The sequence below is a fragment of the Glycine max genome, chromosome 10 (assembly GCF_000004515.6).
Source record: "Glycine max cultivar Williams 82 chromosome 10, Glycine_max_v4.0, whole genome shotgun sequence".
Taxonomy (NCBI): Eukaryota; Viridiplantae; Streptophyta; class Magnoliopsida; order Fabales; family Fabaceae; genus Glycine; species Glycine max.
The window spans coordinates 15,846,301-15,870,142 of record NC_038246.2 but is presented as its reverse complement, the minus strand read 5'-3'; the positions used below and the strand labels follow the sequence as shown (position 1 = coordinate 15,870,142).

At 36.5% G+C, this 23,842-nt stretch overlaps 1 protein-coding gene across 3 annotated transcripts; it reads right to left on the bottom strand.

Annotated features, from left to right (window-relative positions):
* Positions 1-9,509: 9,509 nt before the first annotated feature.
* On the bottom strand, positions 9,510-23,511 carry LOC100807846 (villin-3). 3 transcript variants are annotated; one of them, XM_006588949.4, is made up of 25 exons: positions 23,212-23,487; positions 22,227-22,505; positions 21,430-21,535; positions 20,872-20,971; positions 20,646-20,714; positions 20,102-20,338; positions 19,852-20,029; positions 19,624-19,756; positions 18,398-18,557; positions 18,164-18,314; positions 17,974-18,074; positions 17,722-17,880; positions 16,330-16,398; positions 16,189-16,257; positions 15,958-16,095; positions 15,728-15,856; positions 14,397-14,544; positions 14,265-14,275; positions 14,010-14,150; positions 13,797-13,922; positions 13,277-13,339; positions 12,640-12,744; positions 10,836-11,091; positions 10,175-10,383; positions 9,510-9,957 (listed from the first exon to the last, which is right to left on the bottom strand). In XM_006588949.4, the coding sequence occupies exons 3-25, from the start codon at positions 21,483-21,485 to the stop codon at positions 9,844-9,846; spliced, it is 2,922 nt and encodes a 973-aa protein (XP_006589012.1). In that variant the 5' UTR covers positions 21,486-21,535; positions 22,227-22,505; positions 23,212-23,487; the 3' UTR covers positions 9,510-9,843. The 3 variants fall into 3 exon arrangements, with proteins under 3 accessions (XP_006589012.1, XP_003535925.1, XP_006589014.1); XM_003535877.5 differs by lacking the exon at positions 22,227-22,505 and having other exon boundaries at positions 23,212-23,511; XM_006588951.4 differs by lacking the exon at positions 22,227-22,505 and having other exon boundaries at positions 10,848-11,091; positions 23,212-23,511.
* Positions 23,512-23,842: the final 331 nt, after the last annotated feature.

Below are 23,842 nucleotides of genomic sequence, written 5' to 3'. Positions count from 1 at the left end.
CCTTCAACCAATGAAGCCTCATCATCTTCCGAAGGGAGTTCAAGTGAAAGGCCAAGAAGAATGAGAAATATTCAAGAATTATATTATGAAACTGAAGTTATAAATGATTTGTTTTATCTTTTTGTTGACAGTGAACCCTTAAACTTTGATGAAGCAATGAAAGACAAAAGGTGGAGACAAGCCATGGAAGAAGAAATCAAAGCCATTGAGAAGAACAACACTTGGGAGTTATCAAGCCTTCCCAAAGGTCATGAAGCAATTGGAGTCAAATGGGTGTTCAAAATCAAGAAGAATGCAAAAGGAGAGGTTGAGAGACACAAAGCAAGACTTGTAGCTAAAGGCTACAAGCAACAATATGGAGTTGATTATGATGAAGTGTTTTCACCGGTTGCCCGCATGGAAACCATTCGTCTTCTTATTTCCTTGGCAGCTCAAATGAAGTGGAGAATTTTTCAGCTTCATGTAAAATCGGCATTTCTAAATGGCTATCTTAAAGAAGATGTCTATGTTGAACAACCAATGGGTTTTATTCCTTAGGGGATCATACTCTTGTATTTTGTGTGCCAAATGAATAAAATCTTCTTCTTCTTCCAACATACTTAAACATGTAGTAGCGTCTCAAGTCCATCTGGAAGCCTGAGGGAGATTTTGACCTAATTGACATCTCACATGGTTTTTTCATGATTAAATTTGATCTTAATGCTGATAGAGAAAAAATGGTGAGTGAGAGACCTTGGGTGATATTTGACCACTACCTCATTGTGTCCATGGACTTCGAAGTTCATACCGTTAGAAGCAACAATGAACAAAACCTTGGTATCGGTTCATTTCCTAGGCCTTGGAAAGGTCTATTATGAAGAAAATGTCCTTTTTACGATTGCATCAGCCATTGGTACACCCATCAAGGTGGATAAAAGCACCTTGAATATGCATCATGGATGATTCATGAGACTTTGTGTCCAGATCGACTTGAGCATCGCTGTGGTGGGGAAGTTTAATCTGAATGGAAGTTGGTACTACGTTGAGTATAAGGGATTGCACATTCTATGTGTAGAGTGTGGCTGCTATGGCCATGTAGCAAGGAATTATACCAAAGCTGAAATGAAGACGCAGAGGATGGCCATGGGAGTGATGTTCTGCCATTAGAAAGGCCAAACCCTAGTAGTGGTACCACGTCAGCATTTGCGATTAAGGGCCCCAATGATGTCATGGCCCATGGGGATGTTGGAAATAAGGCTTTTTATGTTTAGGAAAAGTGTTTAAGAATACTGGAGACTTTGAATAGAAACTTGATAGGAAGGAGAATTCTTTATGGAGGAGAGAACTTTGTATTTTTGCTTGATACAAATGTGTAGGATTACATCTCTATTTATACTACTCTAAGGAGAACTCTAGACACACTAATTCTAGAGAGTTCTCAACTCTAGAGATCCAAAGAGTATTCTAGAAAATATTACAACCATAAGAAGTATCTAGACACTCCAAACACTACAAGAATTCTCTAGAAACATGACCCATAATTACTTAAGCCCAAAATAACTAAATCCAAGGAACCAAATAATTAATTTAGGCCCAAATCAAGTTTATATTTCAACATCCCCCCTTAAACTTGATTTGTGACTCCAAGCATACTCCTTAGCTTCACGAAAGTTTCCAACTTGAGTGGCTTTGTGAAAATGTCGGCAGCTTGATCTTGAGACATCACATACTTCAACTTTACCTCCTTCTTCTCAATGCATTCTCTTATGAAGTGGTAACGGGTGTCGATGTGCTTACTTCTTTCATGAAAGACTGGATTCTTTGCCAAAGCGAGTGCTGATTTATTGTCAACACATATTTCCATAGGTTCTTCTTGTGGCATTTTTAACTCTTTCAACAAGTTCCTTAGCCAAATTGCATGACAAACGCATGATGTGGCAGCGACATAATCGGCTTCAGAAGTTGATAGTGTGATTATTGGTTGCTTCTTTGACATCCAAGTGAAAGCAGTATCTCCCATAAAGAACACAAAACTAGTAGTGCTCTTCTTATCATCCAAGTCTCCACTCCAATCGCTATCACTATAGCCAACAATGTTATAATTGTCAGAAGAGTAATAGTGCAAGCCAAAGTTTGTTCTACCTTTGATGTATCGAAGGATTCTCTTTGCCGCCTTGAAGTGAGTTGTGGTTGGAGCTTCCATGTAGCGACTTACTACTCCTACAGCATAGAGAATATCCGGCCTTGTACATGTCAAGTAGCGTAAACTTCCAACCAAACTTTTGTAAAGAGTTGGATCCACATTCTCTCCTTTTTCATGCTTCCTCAACTTGCTGCCACATTCCATCGGGGTGCCAACTGGATTGGCATCATCCATCTTGAAATTCTTAAGGACTTCTTTGGCATAGCCTTCTTGGGTGATGAAAATTCCTTTGTCTTCTTGTTTTACTTCGATGCCGAGATAATATGCCATGAGCCCCATATCCGTCATCTCAAATTCATTTGACATATCTTTCTTGAACTCTTCGAACATGCTTGGATTGTTCCCTGTAAAGATCAAGTCATCTACATACAAACACACAATCAAAATATCTCCACTTTACGCTTTGATATAGAGTGCATGCTCATATGGACACTTGATGAAGTTCTTGTCTTGAAAGTACTTGTCGATTCGAACATTCCAAGCTCTCAGTGCTTGCTTGAGACCGTACAACGCCTTCTTCAACTTCAAGACTTTTTCTTCTTGCCCCTTTACTTCATAGCCCAGTGGTTGCTCAATATAGACTTCTTCTTCGAGAAAACCATTCAAGAAGGCTGACTTCACATCCATTTGATAGATCTTCCATTTATTTTGGGCTGCCAAAGAAATGATCAGTCTAATAGTTTCAAGACGAGCAATAGGAGCAAATACCTCATCATAGTCAATTCCTTGTCTTTGACTATAGCCTTTAGCCACCAATCTTGCTTTGTATCTCTCCACATCTCCTTTAGCATTCTTCTTTGCCTTGTACACCCATCTTACCCCGATTGCTTTGTGTCCTCGTGGAAGTGTAGTAAGTCCCCACGTATCATTCTTCGTGATTGACTTGATTTCTTCGTCCATGGCGTCTTTCCACTTTATGTTTTCCGCCGCTTCTTGATAGCTTAGAGGCTCACAATCACCAAAAAGACAAAAGAGGTTAATGTCGTTTAGGTTTTTGGTTACCTCATAAATCTCTTCAATGCTCCTTAGTCGCGGTGTCCTCTCACTTGAACTTGTTTCATCCAGCCTTGGTGTCGGTGAGGCAGGTGGTGTAATATGTTCCTCTATGATTGGTTGTTCAATTTCATCATCTTCTTCAAAATAAGGAAGAAAATCATACTTATCTTATTGAACACTCCAATCCCAACAATCTTCTTCGTCGAACTCCACGTCGCGACTTATGACGATCTTTCTACTATTTGGATTATAGAGCTTGTACCCCTTGGATCTTGAGTCGTAACCCACAAACACGTACTTCTCACTTTTATCATCGAGCTTTGTCCTCTTTTCGTCTGGAACATGGGTATAGGCAATGCTTCCAAACACTTTGAGGTGAGAGATTCCGGGCTTCCTTCCACTCCATGCTTCTTGTGGTGTCTTCTCATGCACGCTTCTTGTTAGGGAACAGTTTGTTAGGTAAACTGCACATGCCACTGCTTTAGCCCAAAACTCCTTCAGCATCTTCTTGCTCTTGAGCATGCTTCGCACCATGTTAAGTATGGTCCGGTTCTTTCTCTCTGCTACTCCATTTTGTTGTGGCGATCTTGGCACTGTCAGTGGGCGACGGATTCCATGGTCTTCACAATATTTGTTGAACTTATTTGAAGTGAACTCTCCTCCTCGATCAGATCTCATGGCCTTGATGGAAAGACCACTTTCTTTCTCCACGAGGGCTTTGAACTTCTTAAAGTTTTCAAACACTTCTGATTTCTCCTTCAAGAAATAAACCCAGGTTTTTCTGGAATAATCATCAATAAAGAGGAGAAAGTACTTATTCTTACCAAATGAATTGGGTTTGATTGGTCCACAGACATCGGTGTGTATGAGCTCTAGCGGCTTTGTTGCTCTTGTTGTTGATTCCTTTGGAAAACTTTTACGAAATTGCTTCCCAATTAGACATCTTTCGCAAAGTTGGTCTGGGTGGTTGATGCTAGGCAAGTCTCTCACCATCTCCTTCTTCGCTAAACGTTCTAGACCGTCGAAGTTGAGGTGCCCGAATCGTAGATGCCATAGCCACGAAGAGTCAGTATAGCAAGCCTTGAGACACTTTCCCACATCATTTTGAATGTTCAAGAGGAACATTCTATTCTTTGACATAGGCACCTTAGCAATCAATTTATGTCTACAATCTCTTAAGAAAAGACTATGTTCTTTCAAATGGATGTCATATCCTTTCTCTAATAATTGTCCCAAGCTCAAAATATTATTCTTCATGTTAGGCACATAGTAGACATTGGATATGAATTGATGACTCCCATTCTTCAAACGTATGAGAATTTTACCTTTGCCTTTGACTGGTATCTTTGAGTCGTCTCCAAATGAGACATCGCCAGTTGCCGCTTCATTGATCTCCACGAACATGCTTTGATCGTCGAACATGTGATTGCTTGCGCCGGTGTCGAGGTACCACTTGTTTCTTTTCTCTTCAAATTTGTTTTGGCACACGAGTAGCAAAGTTTCTTCTTCTCCGCCTTTTCTTCTACAAAGTTAGCTTTCTCTTCAACCTTCTTCGAGAATCTACACTCGGATGCGTAGTGACCAATCTTGTTGCAATTGAAGCACTTGATTTGTGATTTGTCATACCTCGACCATGAATTTCCTCTTCCACGACCTCTTGTTACTTGTGGATTCCAACTTCTTTCTCCATTGTTAAATTTGTTGGAGTGGTTGTTGTAACCACCTCTTCCTTCTCCTCCATGTCCTCGTCCACGTCCACGATCTTGGCCGCGACCTCGTCCTCTTTGGCTCTTGTAATTTGCATAGTTTGCTTCCTTTACGTTGAGTTGTAGTAGTTGCTTCGTAGCCTCCTTTTGTTTAATTTTTATCTTTTGTTTTTCTTCGTATGCTTGTAAGGAACCCATGAGTTGCTCAATAGTCATGGTCTTTAAATCCTTGTTTTCTTCAATGTTGGTAACAATGAAGTCAAAACTTGGATTTAAAGTTCGAAGTATTTTTTCCATGACCTTCACCTCATCAACACCTTCACCATTTCTTTTAAGTTGATTGACTACGGCCAATACTCGAGAAAAATAATCAGAAATTAACTCGGACTCCTCCATAAACAAACGCTCAAAGTCACCTCTAAGAGTTTGAAGATGAATCTTTTTTACCTGCTCAACTCCTTTGTTGCAAGTTTGAAGCTTATCCCATGCTTCTTTGGTCGTCGTTGCGTTGGATATCTTCTCAAATGTATCTTCATCCACCGATTGATAAATGAGAAAGAGATCTTTCTTGTCTCTCTTTCTTGACTCCTTCAATGTCTCCTTTACACCTTGGCTTAGCGAGGCTTCATCTTGCTCCTCGAAGCCATTCTCTACGATATCCCACACATCTTGAGCTCCTAGTAGCGCCTTCATCTTGATACTCCAATTATCATAGTTGTTCTTTGTGAGCATCGGCATTTGAAAAGGAAAACCTCCATTCGCCATCTTTTGAGGATCTTGAAGCTCTGATACCACTTTGTTGGAAATAAGGCTTTTTATGTTTAGGAAAAGTGTTTAGGAATATTGGAGACTTTGAATAGAAACTTGATAGGAAGGAGAATTCTTTATGGAGGAGAGAACTTTGTATTTTTGCTTGATACAAATGTATAGGATTGCATCTCTATTTATACTACTCTAAGGAGAACTCTAGACACACTAATTCTAGAGAGTTCTCAACTCTAGAGATCCAAAGAGTATTCTAGAGAATATTACAACCATAAGAAGTATCTAGACACTCCAAACACTACAAGAATTCTCTAGAAACATGACCCATAATTACTTAAGCCCAAAATAACTAAGTCCAAGGAATCAAATAATTAATTTAGGCCCAAATCAAGTTTATATTTCAACAGGGGAATGGTTGGTTGTTAAACGAAAACCTAGGAAAAGTGGTGCAAATCCTAGGGTTGCTATGGGAGATTCTGGGAATTAGACTAATAAAGGCAAAAAGGTGGAGGAAATCTTGATATTCAATAAGGGATATCTGTTTTTTTTTTTTTTTCATAAGGGATAATATCTCCTTAAAATCTGCGCTCTGAATATGAGATTGTTAACAACGTGATCTCTAAGGCTTTTTCCCCAAGTCAAGCTCGTGTCTTCAAGAAAAATGAAAAGAAACAAACATGTGTGGATACAAGCACACGTGGCAAGTCTGCTATGGACACAACCAAGGTCAACATATCTGAGTTAGAAAGTCTCACAATTGAGAACACTTAGGTTTGCACCCAGGTCCACAAGGCTATGCAAGGGGTACGTGACAACGAGGCAATACATGCTAGGCCCTCTGAACCTACTGCAGAGACTCGTCAAAGGATGGACATTGGGAAGCCTCTCTTGAGATTTATCTCCTTGGCCTATCCCAAATGAATTGGTCACCACATCTAATAGAGTTTGCTATGCACATTGATCCAGTTGATGGGCCACTTCACTTACTCAAAAGAAATAGTCTTCCTTGACTCAAGTGATTGTTCCTCCTCAAGACATGACCTTGCACTCTTAAGAAATCACCCCCTCACTCTCATAGTTATTTATGAATGTCTTCAATGTTGTTAACATTGTGCCCTGGAATATCCGGGGTGCAATTAATGCGAAAGAGAAACGTCGTATTAAAGAGCTGGTGCAATTGTATAAACCAACTATCTTCATCTTAATGGAAACACACTGCCTCTTTGCATCTGCGAAAGTAGTCCTTGGGCTTTGAAATTCGCCACTTGGTGGAAGCCTCGAGTCATTCCAGGGGCATCTGGATTTTAGTAGACAATCAGAGCGGTTTGAATACTTTTGACATGTATAGCTTTCCCCAAGCTATCACTTTTGGCATTACGAGAGACGCTTAGAGGTGGTGTTGCATCGATGTATATTCTAATCCCCAGTTTACACAACGATACTATCTTTGGTATCATCTTATGTCCATTAATTCTAGTATCTCTGACCCATGATGCTTATTGGGGACTATAACAAGATAGTGAAGCCATCTAAAGTTCTAGGGTGAAATTCATAGCATCAAGAGCCGACCTTATGTTGGATATGACGGATAAGTGTTATCTCTTGGATATGGAAGCTACAGGTTTGAAATTTACCTGGTACAAGAAACAGGTGGGGAAAATGATGGCCAAAAGGCATGGTAGGGTGTTAGCAAATCAAGCTTGGTGTATTGCCTTCCCAGAAGCCTTTGTGGAAAACTTACATGAAGTTTATTTCGATCATTGTCCCATGCTTCTCTAATATGCAGATATGAGGGATACCCGTGGGGAGTGCCCTTTTTGATTTCATGTGGCTTGGGTCACCCATAATCATTATGGTCAGGTAGTTCGTTCTTCATGGGCAAAGACGTCTCTAAGTTACTAGATGCCTAAAGCAAGTACAAGACAACTCCCTAGTTTTTAATCAAAACGTTTTTGGGAATATTTTTCATAGAAAGAGGCAAGTTCAATCCAGGCTTAAAGGGGTGTAGCTTTCCTTATAGAGGGGCGAAAACGAGAGTCCCTTGAGGCTTAAGGAGGAGTTCACCAAGAGCTGAATGACATCCTTCTTTGGGGATAGGAACTCAACTTTCTTCCATACCCAAACCATTGTCTGGAGGAAGCAAAACAAAGTTCATGGGTTATTTCTTGATGATGGTCTTGAAACTTTGAGCCAGAAACCCTTAAGAAGGAGGCTACTAGGTATTTTAAAAATTAATTTTCAAATGATATTGCAAGCACCTCCTCTTTTCCTCAGGGTATCATCCTCCCTCAAATTCCTGGTGAGGCAAGGGAAGCACTTATTAGGTTAGTTTTGAAAAAGGAGGTTCATCGTGTGGTGATGAGTATGAAATCCTTTAAGGCCCTTAGCCCTAATGGATTTCAGCCTTTCTTCTTCAAACACTATTGGAATGTGGTTGGGGGGAATCTCTGGTTAATGGTGAGGGAGGATTTCAGATCTGGATCTACTGAGGATAGTCTTCTCTAGACACTCCTTGTTTTGATCCCCAAAGTTGATCAATTTGATTGCCTCTAGGAGTTCGATCGGGCCTATTAGCTTATGTAATATCGCTTACAAGGTCATTACGAAGGTTTTGGTATCCTGGATTCGCTCTTATCTAAATGATATAATGGGCCTTTCCAAGATAATTTATACATAGACGAGACACTATAGAAAATGCTATCCTAACTCAAGAAGTTATCCATTCGATCTCCAGATCCACAATTAAGAAGGGTTATGTTGCTATTAAAATTGACTGAGAAAAGGCATATGATAGGGTCAAGGTCAATTGAAATTTTCTGAGGATAACGCTCATTGACTTTGGCTTCCTACCCTCCATTGTCAAGCTAATTGTATGGGATGTTTAGTGTTCTCCCTTTTAATTATTTGGAATGTTATAAAGCCGGGGAGTCTTAGCCAATGCCTAAGGCAAGGTGATCCCTTCTCACCTTACCTTTTTCTATTATGCATGGAGAGATTAATAGTGAGTATTCAAGACCAAATCAAGAGGTGTGTGGGAGCCCATCCATGTCTAGGGGATGTTTATCGGTGTCCCATCTTCTATTCGTAGATATCGTGTTGTTATTTTGTAGAGATTCTCATGAACAAGCCAAAGTGATGATTGACGTCCTTGATAATTTATGTGTTATCTCAAGCCATAAAGTAAACCTCCGCAAATTGAATTTTGTCTGCTCGAAGGGAGTTCCCCCAACCATGAAGGATGGGATTGAGGGCATTATGAGCATTAAATGTACCTCTTGTATAGGCAAATACTTGGTATTTAATCCTGTTATAGAGTGGGTCACAGCCGGGGATTTTAACAATGTGGTAGTAAAAATTCAGTCCAAGTTTGCCTCTTGAAAATGGAAGTTATTAAATAGAGCTGGACGTCTCCGCCTCACCAATTCAGTGCTTGCGTAAATGCCAAACTATTTGTATATTGTATTAATATATAACTTTCTCTAAGTAATTAGTCTCTAATATTAATAATATGCATTTTTTAATCATTTTAATCAATGGTTAATTATGCATATTTCTTAAAGATTTGAATATATTAAAATTTATACTATTAAATTTTTTTATTTTAATTTAAATACACTTGCAAATAAATTTGATTTTAACCGACGTATATACAATATCACACCCCCAAATTCAAAGTTCCAGCTATTAATAGAAATAATCAGACAACAGCATTCACATTACATAATACAAATTAAAGTTAAAAATAACAAACTTATTTTTTGTTTTTCATTATATTGAGATAAGTGTAAAAACAATAATACATATACACCCGCCTTTCTAACCAATAACATTAAAAAAGAGAGAGAAAAAAAAGCCACAGATATAAAATACAAACTTGATAAAATGAAAGAATTGGACCTGCCCACTGTCTAGTGTCTTCATTGCTACAATATGCAAACATTGCAAGAGGCAACAGCAAAATCTAAAAGGAGAAACTAAAAAACACTCTCCATGCATGCGGCGTCACATTCAAACTTGGACACTAACCACAGCTACGCCCATTATATAGGCCGAAAGCAAAACGCTATGATAAGAACCCAAACTATGGTATATACCCAATAAAACCACACTATCTCAACAGATAAGAGCATTTTAAAGATAACTGAGGAAAGGTATAGCAGCTAAAGAAGCAGACGTCACTCTTTCATTTCAAGTTTAGAACAATTCGTATTTCTTTTTCAGCATGTCTTGCTTCCATCTTGGCAACTTGTAAAATGCTTCTTTTGCCATTCCAAATACAGTGTTGAACTCATCCTCTGACAGATAGGCCTGACCGACAAGTGGAGAAGAAAGAAAAATGGTATATCAATCTAAAGCATAAAATTGAAAGATAATCTAATTTTGTTAGTTTGGCTTAGGGGAATGCAAGTAAAGATGATTTAATAAAATTAAAGGGGTGGCGATTGTCAAAATTTCAAGAGATATTTCAAAATAAAATTAATATAATATTAAATTAAATATTAGATCAGTACAAAACAAGACTAACCTCTCTCCGTTTAAGATCAACTCCAGGCACATTATGACCAGATTTAGTCTTTAATTGCTCATAACTGAACATCCTTTGACCATCATTTCCTTCCTCCGCATTCTCTTGTTTTAGTTCCAAATCCCCATTGCTACCGGTCTCAGGGGGAAGTTCCTCTGTTTCCTTGGCTTCTGCAACTTCTTCAACTTCAGAGGAGTCACTTTTAGTTTCTGCACCAAGAACTTAAAACTTATAATATGATCAGACGCAAGCACAAACAATTTTGTGCGAACACTGGTCAGTTTTGCTTTTTAATGCAAAACTGGCATTTATTTCAATGATTCCTATTGAGGGAAAGAAAAAACCTAAAAGTTATTAAATTGGCATGTGTTGTTTCTTCTCTTGATCTCAATAAAGCCACAGGGGTTTCTAAGATGCTATGAGAATGTAGTACAACAATGTAGCGCTTAGGCTTCCAGTCTTAGTAGTTTACTAGCAGTATATATTATTATGATTAAAAAATATCAAATAATTAGAATTAAACAAAAAGGATTTATATTAATTATTCAAATTTCAAAAGAAAAACACATAAGTAATAGGGTGTAGTAAAATATTCAACCCAAACAACCCATTGTATTCAGGGAATGCAACATCACATTTAGACAAGAACTATTTTGCTTACCAGTAGCACTACCTTCAGTGATAGGACTCCTGCTAGCAACAGGAGAACCATCCGGTGATTTTTTCTTTTCAGCCATAAGAACTTGTGAAAGAGCAGCTACTGCTGCAGCTCTTTGTGATCCTTGACCTCTTCCAGATGGCCTAGGAGTAAAAGTCTTCGTCCCAGATGATGAATTAAATGCAGAGTTTAAAGCGGCTAAAGCTTCTGCCCTTTGCCTTGGTCCCCCTTGGCCTAACCCATTCAATCTATCTTGTGCCTGCAAGAAGGCAAAGGGTTAATTGAGAACTGATTATAATAGAATAATGGAACAGAATAATGACAACACAACCACAAAGAAACAATAATGAAGGTTATAGGAATAAAGAACCATATAAATGAAAAATGTACAGAATACAACACAGATGATCTCCACTTAAAGTAATTTTCTTTAATGCAGCTTCCCCACTCGAAAATTACTTTATTCTCTCTGATCCATTCAATCCTCATCTAGGCTACTACAGGTCTTCCTCGCACATGCCTAAACTACCTGAACTGAGGCTCAGCCATCTTTCTCTCTAGTGCATTCTATCCTGATCGTATCTTGTCTAATACGTCCCCCTTATCAGACACACCATTATCATCTCTATTGCATAGAATTTATTCCCTTGATAGCTTTTAACTGCTCAACATTCATTTTCATACAACATTGTAGGTTTTATAGTGCTGCAATAACATCCAAAACCCTCCAATTCAAACATCTAGCTTGAAGCCCATGTCTATATCTCCATTGTTTTGTATGATGAACACAAGATACTAAAACCATGAGGGTTATGATATGGTGTGGCCTCCAATTTTCACTTATAAGTCAGGATTGATGTGCCTCCAGCCGACTTCACATTCCATACTCCATCTTATTTCTAGCAAAAGTCATGTGCTCCCAATTCTTGTCTCCAACCACGTGTGAAAAGGCATGCATCATCGAACCTCTTGGACATGCTCAATAAGTGCATCCGAGACTAAAGGTAGAAAGGTCAAATTTGACCCTCAGTTTAGCCATATAGTTAGAGGAAAATCTACTGTGACCCCACCTTGTGTTATCAAATATCACCCTAGTTGTGATCCCCTCATACATATCCTTAATTGTGTAAATATAGGCAATATGAATTTGCACCCAATAGTAAAAAGGCTACATGTGAGGGGGTTTAATAAGGAATAGAGGGAACTCACAGAAGAATGTAAAGAGACAACATATAAATAAAAATAATAGAGTCAATTAGTTAGTTAGGCATTAAGTCAGGAGTTCACTAGAAGAGGAGGGGTTGCTCCTGAAGTTGCCAAAGGGATACACCTGTAATCTTGTTTGTTCTACTGAGGAAGATTTCTTGGGTCTCTTTCTGGATTCCAATTTTGCATTCTTTTCTTGCTTCAAGCACTTCGATAGCAGTTGAATCTATTATGCAAACTTCTTTTTCTTTAGGGCCTTCCATAATATCTATCCTTGCATTTTACTGCATGTATTTTCCAAATTAATGAAGAGCACGTGAGTCTTTTAGATTCCTCTAATATTGCTCCATCAATCGCCATAGCAAGTATAGTGCTTCATTGGTTGCCCTCCGCTCCCCTGGTTTCCTCATCAAAATACCACTTACACTTTATTCTCCAAAGTGCACCCCTCTTTAAACTAAAGGAGCCAATTTGGGTTAAAATTCCTTGTAATAATTCCTATGTCCTATAGTCAAGATAATCTACTTTTGGTTTAAACATCATTGACTATAAAAGTATAAAATAAAAAGGTACTGAATTTTCTATAAGCAAGTAAGCATACCAAACCGGATGCTTTCTCAGAAGATGAACCAAATGCATTAGATAAGGCAGCCAAAGCTTCTGCTCTTTGTCTTGGTCCCCCTGGACTTGACCCATTCAACTTTTCCTGTCACCAAAATCAGCAAAGCCTTGTTAAGCAGTAGAGGAATGACAACAAATTAATTAATGCAACAACAAAGTAAGACATGATATTTAACACTGAAAGTATTGCATCTACACAACTTGTAACATAACATTGAAAAAGAAAAAATAAATATAGCTCAACAAGTGTGGTAAATCATTTAACTAGAAACATAAGAATCATAGTGTGGAGGGCTTTGAGGTTGGTTCTTAAGATATAATTAAATCATGGGTAACAAACAGAACCAAAGGTCTATAATTAAATCATTGAACTTCAATGTTAATTAAAGAGAAAAGAGGCATTTCTATAAGTAATTCATAGTTATGAATATTCTAAAGCATTTCTGCATTACCATATCAGTTGTTGGATATATGAAAGTAAACACATTGTTTATTACAGTAGTTAAGGTTCACGTGGTTCGAACATAAAATATGATACAATAATCTGTAAATTGGACTACTTTGCATGGTTCAACATCGGCTTTCCCAATTTAAAATTAGAAGCTGAGTCATAATACCTCCACAGCATGGCCAAGTCCAAAGAGTAGTGACACCTTTTTCTGAAATGAGTTCCCCATAACCTGCATTGCACATTTAAAATAAAGCATGAAGAATTAACAAAATAGCTGTTTCCCAAACAATAAATTTTGAATGGCTTGAGCATTTTGTCTCGTTATGGTGAATTTCTTTAAAAAGTTCTCTCAACCACTTCACCATTTTCTGAAATCTCACAAATTTTTTATCTACTTTTACCATGTAAATAGACTGACAGCACTAACTAGCACTGTTTCATGCATGGGAGCAGTACTATGTTACATTCAGAATTTTGTGAGCCTATAAATAATGATAATAATATAATGGGATTCCACTAAACTTGCCACTCAGCCAATAATTATGGTCTCTTCTCAACCAACAAGGACATGCAAAAATTTAAAACTTTACAGCTGAAGATAAAGAGTGAAAATAATTAATTTTCTCAAAGAAAATAGAAGTGACAACAAACCAGAAAAAGGGACATTTTTATGTTGTGGTACATACCATAGCTTTTGCATGATCCCATGAAAAGTATGTTGTGAAAAAGCAAGGTTCATTCCCTTCTGTTACTTTATATAGTGGTACATGTGGAGATAGCCCCTCCAGAGATGCAACCAAATCTATGTATTTCTGAGGGAAATTTTTGAGTAAGCATCAAGAATATCAAGTAGAAGGCAATATAGGAGATAAAAGCCATAAATTGTTTAGCATGTTTACCTGGCCAATTTCAAAAGCATTTCGCTTTTCTTTGGGTTCCACAGAATGACCAATCCAAATAAACACTTCTGCATGTGTGTCAAGTATAAGGATATCCTCCGGCAACAGGTCGTCCTGAGAGAAGTTGTAAACCTCCTCTACCTGCAGAGTAAAATATAAAAATAGATTTAGAAGACATTCAGAACCTCCTGTGGTTACTATTTCCTAAAATTAAGGGGAAATTTTATATAATGAAGGTGCAGTCACAAAACTCACATTGAACTTTCCTGGTGGATCCACAATGGAAAAAAACAAAAAAATATCAGAAATGGTCAGTATATCAGTAAAAAAGTATGCAATTGCATAACAATATTCTATAATAAGAAGTAACATGACAAGAAATGCAACCTTTGTTAAATGATAAAGTGAACAAATGTGGATCTCTGACAACCTCATTAACAACTTTCTTGCTGGTGTAACTTTGTTTTCCTCCTAGTGCAGACCAGAAAGCTGAGCTTTCTGTTCCTTCTTTAGCATGCTTTAAAGTAGCTCCTGGCTGAACATGGACATGTATCTCATAAGCAAATAATGTATAGAGCAAAACTACTATTATTTTAACTTCATGCTAAAATCACTTTGTTTGGATGGAGGTAAGATATAAAAGAAGGAAATAAAAAAGAAATATAGTAGAAGAAGTATATTGTTTGGATGAATATAAATAGGAAGGAAAGAAATAGACAGTGTATATTCAACAACATTTTATCCTTTAAAAGATTTCTTTTAAAAAAGAGAACACACATGAACCCAGCAAAGATTCTCTGCCACCCCCACCCCACCACCATGTCTATTCTTCTCTGCTATAACATAGAATGAGATTTGGGGCAAATGTACCAAAACAAAGATACTTGTTTCTGGCACAGTTGAAGAATATGGCACTGTAAAAAAAATCAGGGCATTGTCCAAGTATCACCAATCACCAAGTTAATTCTCTGCTGCACTGCTCTGATTTTAGGACAAATTTGTCACTGTTAAGCACATTTTCATTCATCCACCAAAACAGTGAGCTAAACTTCCAAATGAAGCTTCTCAACTCATAATTCATTTCTAGGGGCATATTGTGTGTCTCCACACCACTCTATATTAAAACAATGAGCATGGGGACCACGAGCCTTCCAGTTCCAAGGTGTTCAACAATGGTAATTGATCCAACAGCCTCCACGGCAGGCATGAAGAAGCCTCAGATGCTCTCGCTACTCATCTCCAAGAAGAAAACAAAAGAGAGAGATAGGGTAAGAATATGTTCTCCTACTTCATCATCTCTTCGGAAATATTGCCTGTCATGGAGAAAAACGTGTGTTGTACCCAACCTCAGTTTCTCTCCTTCCACCTTCCCATGCACATACAAACAACTGAACTATGATACTTCTCCATCTTTTTTATTTTTTCGATTTCTTTCCTCTCTAATTCTATTAAACCAAACAAATCATAAAATAAAAATTAAGTCGAGTCCCATGTAGCTTCAAGGGATGCACTTTAGTATAACCAGAAGATTATATCACCACATCATGTCAGTTTGAAAGATTTGATCTTGAGGTAACAAGTTCCATAAATATAAGTTCAAAACTTGACTGAAAAAAATACCCACAGGTTCAAAGTTTTCATGTGTAAATTGAACTTCTCTAAGTAGAAAACTGAGAATTGGTTATTCTTCAAATTTTTATGAGAGCCATAGATCTTACCCGTAAAAAATCAGCAACCTTTGCTGCTAGCTGTTGCTGCTCAAAGGAACACTGATTTCCATGCCAAGTGAAAATTGTAGAGCCAGATTGCAGGACAAAACACTCAGTGGAATTCAATGATGATGGCACCTTAATAAGAATAACATAAGTATTAAGGGCTAGAAAAAAAATATAAACCCTACCAACATACTTGTAGAGGAAAAATAAGGAATACTTTCATGAGTACATACTGCATCAACTTGTACTGATTTATTGTTGTAAATAGAAGTTCCAGAAATTCGAATAAGTGCAATACTCTCTGCTGTGTATGTCTCATCTGATACTCCTTTGTCTGCTATTAGTTTCTTGTATCCAGAGCTGAACCCTCCCTAAAACAGGTGTATATTAGTTAAAAAAAGAGTTAGCTTCTCTAAGCTATACTATATATTATTGAAAACACCATATACTTTTCCTCATGATACCTTGAGAACCACCATTGGTTGGAAAATAGCAACAAACTGTGGCGGCTCTTTGCCTTCAAATATGCGACCCTGCAAGAAACTACTGTAAATTATACACATTTTCCAAGCAACATCCTCAACTTGACATTAGTATTACAATACCTGTACAGGTCTACCCTTTAATGAGGTAGACATTGTATTGGCCAACCTAGTAGCCGTTGTTTGGTCCTCCTGAATAGGAAATTTAACCCAAGGTCAAAAGCATTCAAAACAAACTTATTTGATTCAACAAAGTATTAGTGCAGAAAATACAATTTGAATTGAAAGTACAGATAAACAATTATGTGATTGGGCGAAATTTCCAAAAAAGAATCCTTAGTAAAAGTATTTTCAGTTTAGGAATGACTAACCACTTAAGGGGTTGATTAATATGTGATTACTCACCATTCTTTGAACAATGTTAATCAGTAAAGTGGTGAATTACAAATATTCCAACACCTTTCCTCTACTCAAGAAGAAAAATTGAATGTAATAACCAGTTTGACTTTTAATATTTAGCAAAAACAACACTAGTTCTGTATAGATGAACATTCTAATTTATTATATTCTTAAAGAGGAGCTAACACATGTTCAATTAAGCTTATTTTCATAAAATAATTTCTTTTTTTATCGAATCTTAGAATTTGGGTTTGGGTCTAACTCAACCCCAAAACCTAGCTTATGGGGAGGAGGTTGCGCCCCACTTAAATACATTATCTTGGCACCATCTCTAGACAATGTGGTGGGACTTTGGACTTGGTGCATGGATAATATGGTAGGTGATTCAATAACAAATCTATAATAGGCTCTAATAATTTGGGTTAAGGATTGCCCCCCCACTTATCCTGGCACTATCTCTAGTCAATGTGGGACTTGGATTTTTCCCAATATGAAAAATTTTAATCCTCCCATAGTACATACTCCTGCCCTTAAAGTAGAAGCACCCACCTTTGTATGGTTATTTTTTTCCTAATTTAATTTTTTAACTAAAAAATATTACCAAATAAAGTTGACTGCAAAGGAACATATACTACAGAAGTACGGAAAATTTACTCGCCTTTAACTTTAAGGCCTCTCTATGATGCTCTGTTTTTTTTTTTTTTTCTAGAAATATCAGTTCGAAAGATATGCAAAATAGAATGGAAGATGACATTGATTAATGAACCTATTTGCTTTCTCCTATGTTTTACTTTTTTGCCCTGGTTGATGCACACAGCCATGTGAAAGGGATAAAAGGAAAATATTTTACCCTACTTGTAATCCATAATTCCTAATTATATAAGCTAGTTATTTTTCTCACCAAAATTGTGGGTTGTTTTTATGATTTTTTAAGAAAAGAAGGAAGTTATTAAGACAAAAGAAAATTATAAGGAATCTGGGGGATAAAAAAATTATAAGGAATTTTAATGCCTATACACGAAAATTCTAGATCAGTCCTAATAGTGTTGGAACCAAAAAGTGAATGTAATGTGCATATATATCTATAGATCTCAAATCAGAAAGAACATAAATTACCTCAACACTGTCTTTGCCAAACCAACAGCACAAGAAGTAGTCTTCTTTCCGCTCACCAGAGTGGTAGGTGTACAGTACAATGTAACAATCTCCACTATAAAATTTACCGATCTCCTCCTTTGGCAATGCATTCTTGGCATTTCCATTGATTCGCCATACCTACAAATTTCAAATAATATTAAGTGTTTACAGGTGTAAATTAAATAATGCTAAGGGAAGTAGGAAAGTTTATAAAGAAAATTATAACCCCACCTCTATCTTTCCACCTCCTTCAAGCAAAGGTGGAATTTCCTCATTTACAGGGGTACTTTTTGTCATTCCTTTGACACCCATGCCTTGTTGCTTAAGCAATGCTGACAGTACATCAAATAGCTCACTTGTCAGTATGGCTGGCTACACAAAATGGCAAGTCAAAGTATAAGAGAGAACAAATGATATACACCTGCAACTTTTCCTCTTCCTTCCTCAGCACTGGTACTAGCAGATCCTGATGGCCAAGAATCAAAGTTGGACTTAAATGAATGTGGCTCATAACCTTGAATAATCCGGGTTATCCTTGTAGACTTTGGCCTATTTTGGCTTGCAACAAACTCCTGGAGGTATTGGTAGAATTAATGAATCCAATTTAACAAACAAATGGAAATGAATTAGATTATAGATTCTACAATGGCCTTACCTCAACGGCTTGGCAGGCTGATTTTCGTTCTTCAACTTGTGTCACACGACCAACCCAGACAAACACCTCAGCACCACAGTCCAGTAAATAGCATTTGTTGTTTTCCAACAGTGATTTAGAAAGTTCACCTTCCACAGGCTTGATCTCAACATCAACAATACTGGCAGGACAAGTCATATGAAGTTATTCTTCATTTTAGTTATTGGAATAAAGCATTGTCAGTGACCATATGCAAACTATTGATATGCTAATCAACACATGATGAAGTGATCATATCCTCCAGGTCAATAAATTTAAATGCCTAGGGCACACATATAGAACACAAAGAAACATAAACTTCATTTGAATTTATATTGGTAAGCTTATTAATGAGAAAAGAATATGAAAATAAATATTTAACTATGTGACAATAATATTATTTAACCAAAATAATACTGTCCTGAGCATAATTCAGCAAGCAGAAACAAAAAGACATCTTCATTCTTCAGACAGTATTAGAGGAATTCCAAAGCCCATAATTCCAATCAAAATATCCTCATGTCACATAAAAAACTCAGACATTGAGCATAAACTATATGCATGCATATTTCAAATCATAAGATTTAGCTATCCAAAATTGTATTTAAAGATTTTTAGTAATATAAATGACAATGGGCTCTTTGAGCCAAATTCTCAATATATGTGTATATATATATATATATATATATATATATATATATATATATAAAGAGAGAGAGAGAGAGAGAGAGCAAGGTCCTTTTGATAGCATCTCTAAAAGTTATATCTGATTTATTCTCTCCTTGTTAATCAGACTATCTTCCCTCATATCCATCTTTTGCATACTTGCTATTAATCTTCTCCTCACATTGACTAAACAAGAGCTTATTGTATTTTTATTTTAAAAAAAAAAGATAATAGAGCAAAAAAAAATTGATCGGCAAATGTTATTAATGTTATGTTAGTGGGGGGATTCAAACCTAGATAATATAGCAATTGATTACATATAACTTTTCTAATTGTCTTAGATCTTACATGCAAATGAGGTTATATGGCAATCTTTAAAAAATTATATAGTAGCTGACAATTCATTTGTCTTGATGGTATTATTTGGGTTTTGTTAAAAAATGACCAAAGACTCTCTAATTATATCACCGTTTCAAAACAAAAATGCTTCAGGTAAAATATGGAGTGGGGGAAGGGACTTAAGGACCACGAAACCAAGATACCTGTAAAGCTGAGCAGGAATTGTCTCTGGAATAATATCATCCTCACTGATTACCTTCTTCCCAATGGGAGCAAAACCACCAAAGAGGACCCAAAATTCACCTGAGTCTGACTCAGTGTCTAATTTTCCATCGTCTGCAATGTGGGATAGATTTTATGAAGTAAAAAACAAATGAATGTGCATTGGAAGAACAGAAATACTGAAATACATAATAGGAAAATTGCCTTACCAACAATTGCAACATCACATTTCCCTTCATGGTATTTTTCTTTCAGAAACTGTATGACTTCCAAAGCCTTGGCTCTTTCCTGAATATTGGAATTTGCACCATTGAATTGATAAATCTTGTTCTCAGTATCTAGTATGAATACATCTTCATGGTTCAACGAAGACCTTGCAAAAGGGACCTGTCAAAGCAAAATGTCAAACTTCATGCGTACTGAATTAATGAAGTTCATGAATAACAGAGAAGACTATACCTGTCTCAATCTTACAACTCTTTTCCCTCTGCATACATACAAACGTGTTTCAAACTCCTCTTCTTCAGGTTTTTTAAACCCAGATGCAACTCCACCCTCTAATGGTATAATACATGGTTTAAAGTATGACAAAAACTTGTCGGACTCATGTCCTTGGATTTCCCTGTGCTGCACTGCACGCCCTCCAAGAGCAGCATCAAGTTCAACAGTTTTAATGGCTGCAGTTCCAGCCTCATCCTAGAAGTAAAATCAGTGTCAGCCAAGATTATTATTTTGTCAAAGCAACTATGAACCCTCCTAACCCCTGCCCTTTCCAAATAACTCAACACATCTAAATACTAGTTAAAAAGGAGTCAGGAAAGGGGGGAAATAGTGAAAGTGAATGGAGACATAAAACAACCATGAAATAGTAAACTTTTCAAAAAAGCACAATTCTACAACATTCTACATGCCTCTTCATTCTAAGAGGGAGAAAAAAAAGTAATGCAAGATGAATTAGGCAAGACATGGGATGGAGAAGAAGGAAAGCAAAGTCCAGGCTTACCTGACTTGTATCCTTTCCAATCCAAAAGTGTAAATCATAAAAATAAGTGCCTCCTTTGCCTTGAGTTGTCTGTAGATACAATACACACAAAATAAACACAGTTTTTTTAAATGGAAGAAAAAGACAACAACCTATATTTCACACTTAATGAAATTATGAACAGCAACACCAGATACATTCATATATATATGAATGCATCAAAGGTAATATTGGATATAGCTCAGACCTGCAAGATGATGTACGAATCTCCCGTGTAGAATTTGCCATACTCAGATTTGGGCAATGCAACTGGCTGAAAATTCTCAATCCTCCATATTTCAGTTCCTCTACAGCAAGTTAAGTTTAAAACCTCTCAAAGCATACAGTATATTCAATATTCAATATATAACACAATATAGCATGAATGCTAGACATAAAATCATCCATATGTCTTAACTCAACAGCTCTTTTGAGTAACAAATTCATGACATGGAATCGGAGCCTCTATAACCGTGTGGTCTAGAGTTTGATCCTTGTCCCCCATTCTTAAAAATAAAAGTTAATTTTCAACACAGTGAAGGTTCAAGCATGTTGATGTGTTTGATATAAAATCATTTTATGTACCTTCACCCAACAGCTCAAGCTTTGGGAATATTTGGTTCACGATAGTGAATAAGCCATGCTTAGAGCTGAAGATTAGTTGCATATGTTTGATGATTCTATCAGCAGTAAACGTTTATCATACTTTTCACTTTTACTTTATTCATAAAGATAATTTTATTCACACCCATTACTTAAAGGATACACTCTTTGACCAACTCCCTGGAATGCAGGATCCAAAACTTTTGCTGAGCTAGACATGGCTAAAAGTTCCTTCTAGAGTATCCTTTCTTTATCAGCAAACACAATTTCTGCAAATGTGAAAGTAATCCAATGCATGAAGAAAACAAAGTTGAGAAAAAATAAACATGAGAAAATCATTCATTACTATGCAGATAAAGTAGTTGCATATTCTCCTAGAATAAAATATTGTGCATACGAGTGCATGATTAAAACTTGATAAGTATCAAGTGATGTGTAGAGAACAGCAGCATCAAAAGACTGCACAGAAAACATGAAATATTTTCTATATTTTTCATCTAAACCATGGCCAAGGCAGAATGGTTTTTATATGTTTTTGGAGAATCAATCATAGAAAACTCGCTTTCCAACAGATAGTTATGATATAAATTGACTTTCTATATCCTCTATACATCATTATAATCACAAACAGCTAACAAACTGCTGGTTTATAAATAAGGAAAATGACTAAAGCAGACCACAGAACAACTTAGGCTTACTATGATGGAGGACCTCGTATTAGAAATAATATGCTCTTCTTAAAAAGATGGAGAAATAAAGCAAGGATTTGCAAATCAAGAAAACTGCCCACTTTTTCATGTTATAAAAGCATCACTTGATTCACTTCTGGAATGCAAACAAGTTTCTAGCAATGGGAGTACATTACTTCTGGAAGCACATATATTTCAGTGATGATCACAGTTTGCAATGACCTAAATAATATCATTTTAAATATTGCATGCTAACACAATTCCAAAGTACCTTCCATAACAAGGTTTGGCCAGTCATTCTATTCAGTAGCATGAGTTGTCTTGTCAGTTTTCAAAAGCAATGATCAAGATGGTAACAAAATGAAATCTTTTAAAGTAATCTTTTAATATGCAAAATAATACAGCCAGGACCAGCCTTCCATAGTTGCACTATTTTCACTATAGATTACTTCTTTAACCAACGAAGCAAATAACAAGCTCCTTGTTACCAGAACAACCCCATCTCTGCCATGCATGTCCCAAGCTTCCCAGTTCTTTAATTAGGCAGATACTGTAAGCCGAGAACAACATTAAAAGCTTAAAGTGTTATTGCTGCAAAGACTTCAGCAAATAATTGCTCTTCTACAGCTTGTTCCACCAAAACTTCTCTCAAATCAAATTCACTAATAGCCAACTCGGGAAAGCATTCCAATATTTTTTCCAAAATCAGATAATTTATCAAAGATTACATTCAGAGTTATGCACTTAAAAGCCCGTGGAATTTTGAACACTAACTTGATCAGAGCTAAGAATCAAGCACTAATTAAAAAAAAATGAAGGATTTTAAACTTAGAAACTCCAAATACGTTAGACTTGAACACTAAAGATCTACCAGCACTGTTCATCTAATGTTCATTCAACCAATTGATCAAATTAAAAGCAAACAGAAAAATACGCCAATTGATCAAAGCTCCAAAAGAAAGAAAAAAAACCACAAATCACAGCAAAAACGCGAGATCACCAAAAAAAAAAAAAAAAGCACAAAACGACGAAAAAATCGAAAAATCAAAACCGATCCCAGACCGTAAAAAAAACGACGGAGACAAACATATCACGGAACTCAATAGAATTGGAGAAATAACAACGAGAACAAACATCGAATCGAATAGCACAACAGTTACAACGAGGAGAAGGAGTAAGATCAGCGATTACGGAAGGCGTTAAGAGAGCACAACGCGGAATTGAATTGACCAAAGCCAAATTGAATTGACGTATACCTGAGATCTCAACGGCGATGATGATGATGAGTTTCAGAGAGAGAGAGATAGTAGAGAGAGAGGGAAGGATATAGTTGGAAAAGAAAGTGAATTATTGCTGTTTCTGTGCGTGGTGGTCTTTCTCTCTCTTCTAACTTTTGAGGCTTTTGAGATTTGCAATTTCAGAGAGAAAGAAAAGAAAAAGAAAAGGGGTGTGTATCGTGTGTGGATGAATTATGACAACGATGATGGTGGAAAAAGGGCGGTGAGATGAACAGAATCAAAAAGGAAGAAAGAAAGAAAAAATAAATAAATAAAACAATTATAACAGATATAGACAGGGAAAGGAGGCTTAATGTTATTGTTGTTAGTATTTTTTTTATATTTTATTTTATTTGTTTGTGAAGGTTGTTGTTGTTAGTATTTTTTTATATTTTATTTTATTTGTTTGTGAAGGTTGTTGTTGTTAGTTATTTGTTAAGACAAAAAAAAATTAAGGCAATGGTTCACAGTTTTTTTTTTTGCTGATTTTTTTTTCTGAATTATGGTCTGTTCACAGTGCCACCGCCCATGTTTTTTGCCTTTTTCTTTGCGTTTTCTTTAATATTTTTATGTTTTGTGTTTTTTATCTTCTTTTCTCTTTCCGTTACTT

Bases quoted from the DNA above. Each gene is read 5' to 3' on its own strand.
- LOC100807846 (XM_003535877.5), bottom strand. From the start codon at position 21,485: ATGTCTAGCTCAGCAAAAGTTTTGGATCCTGCATTCCAGGGAGTTGGT. The intron at 11,092-12,639 runs GTATGCTTACTT...GCCTTCTTGCAG, and splicing joins CTGAGAAAGCATCCGGTTTG to GCACAAGATAGATTGAATGG. The intron at 10,384-10,835 runs GTAAGCAAAATA...TTCTTGGTGCAG, and splicing joins CACTGAAGGTAGTGCTACTG to AAACTAAAAGTGACTCCTCT.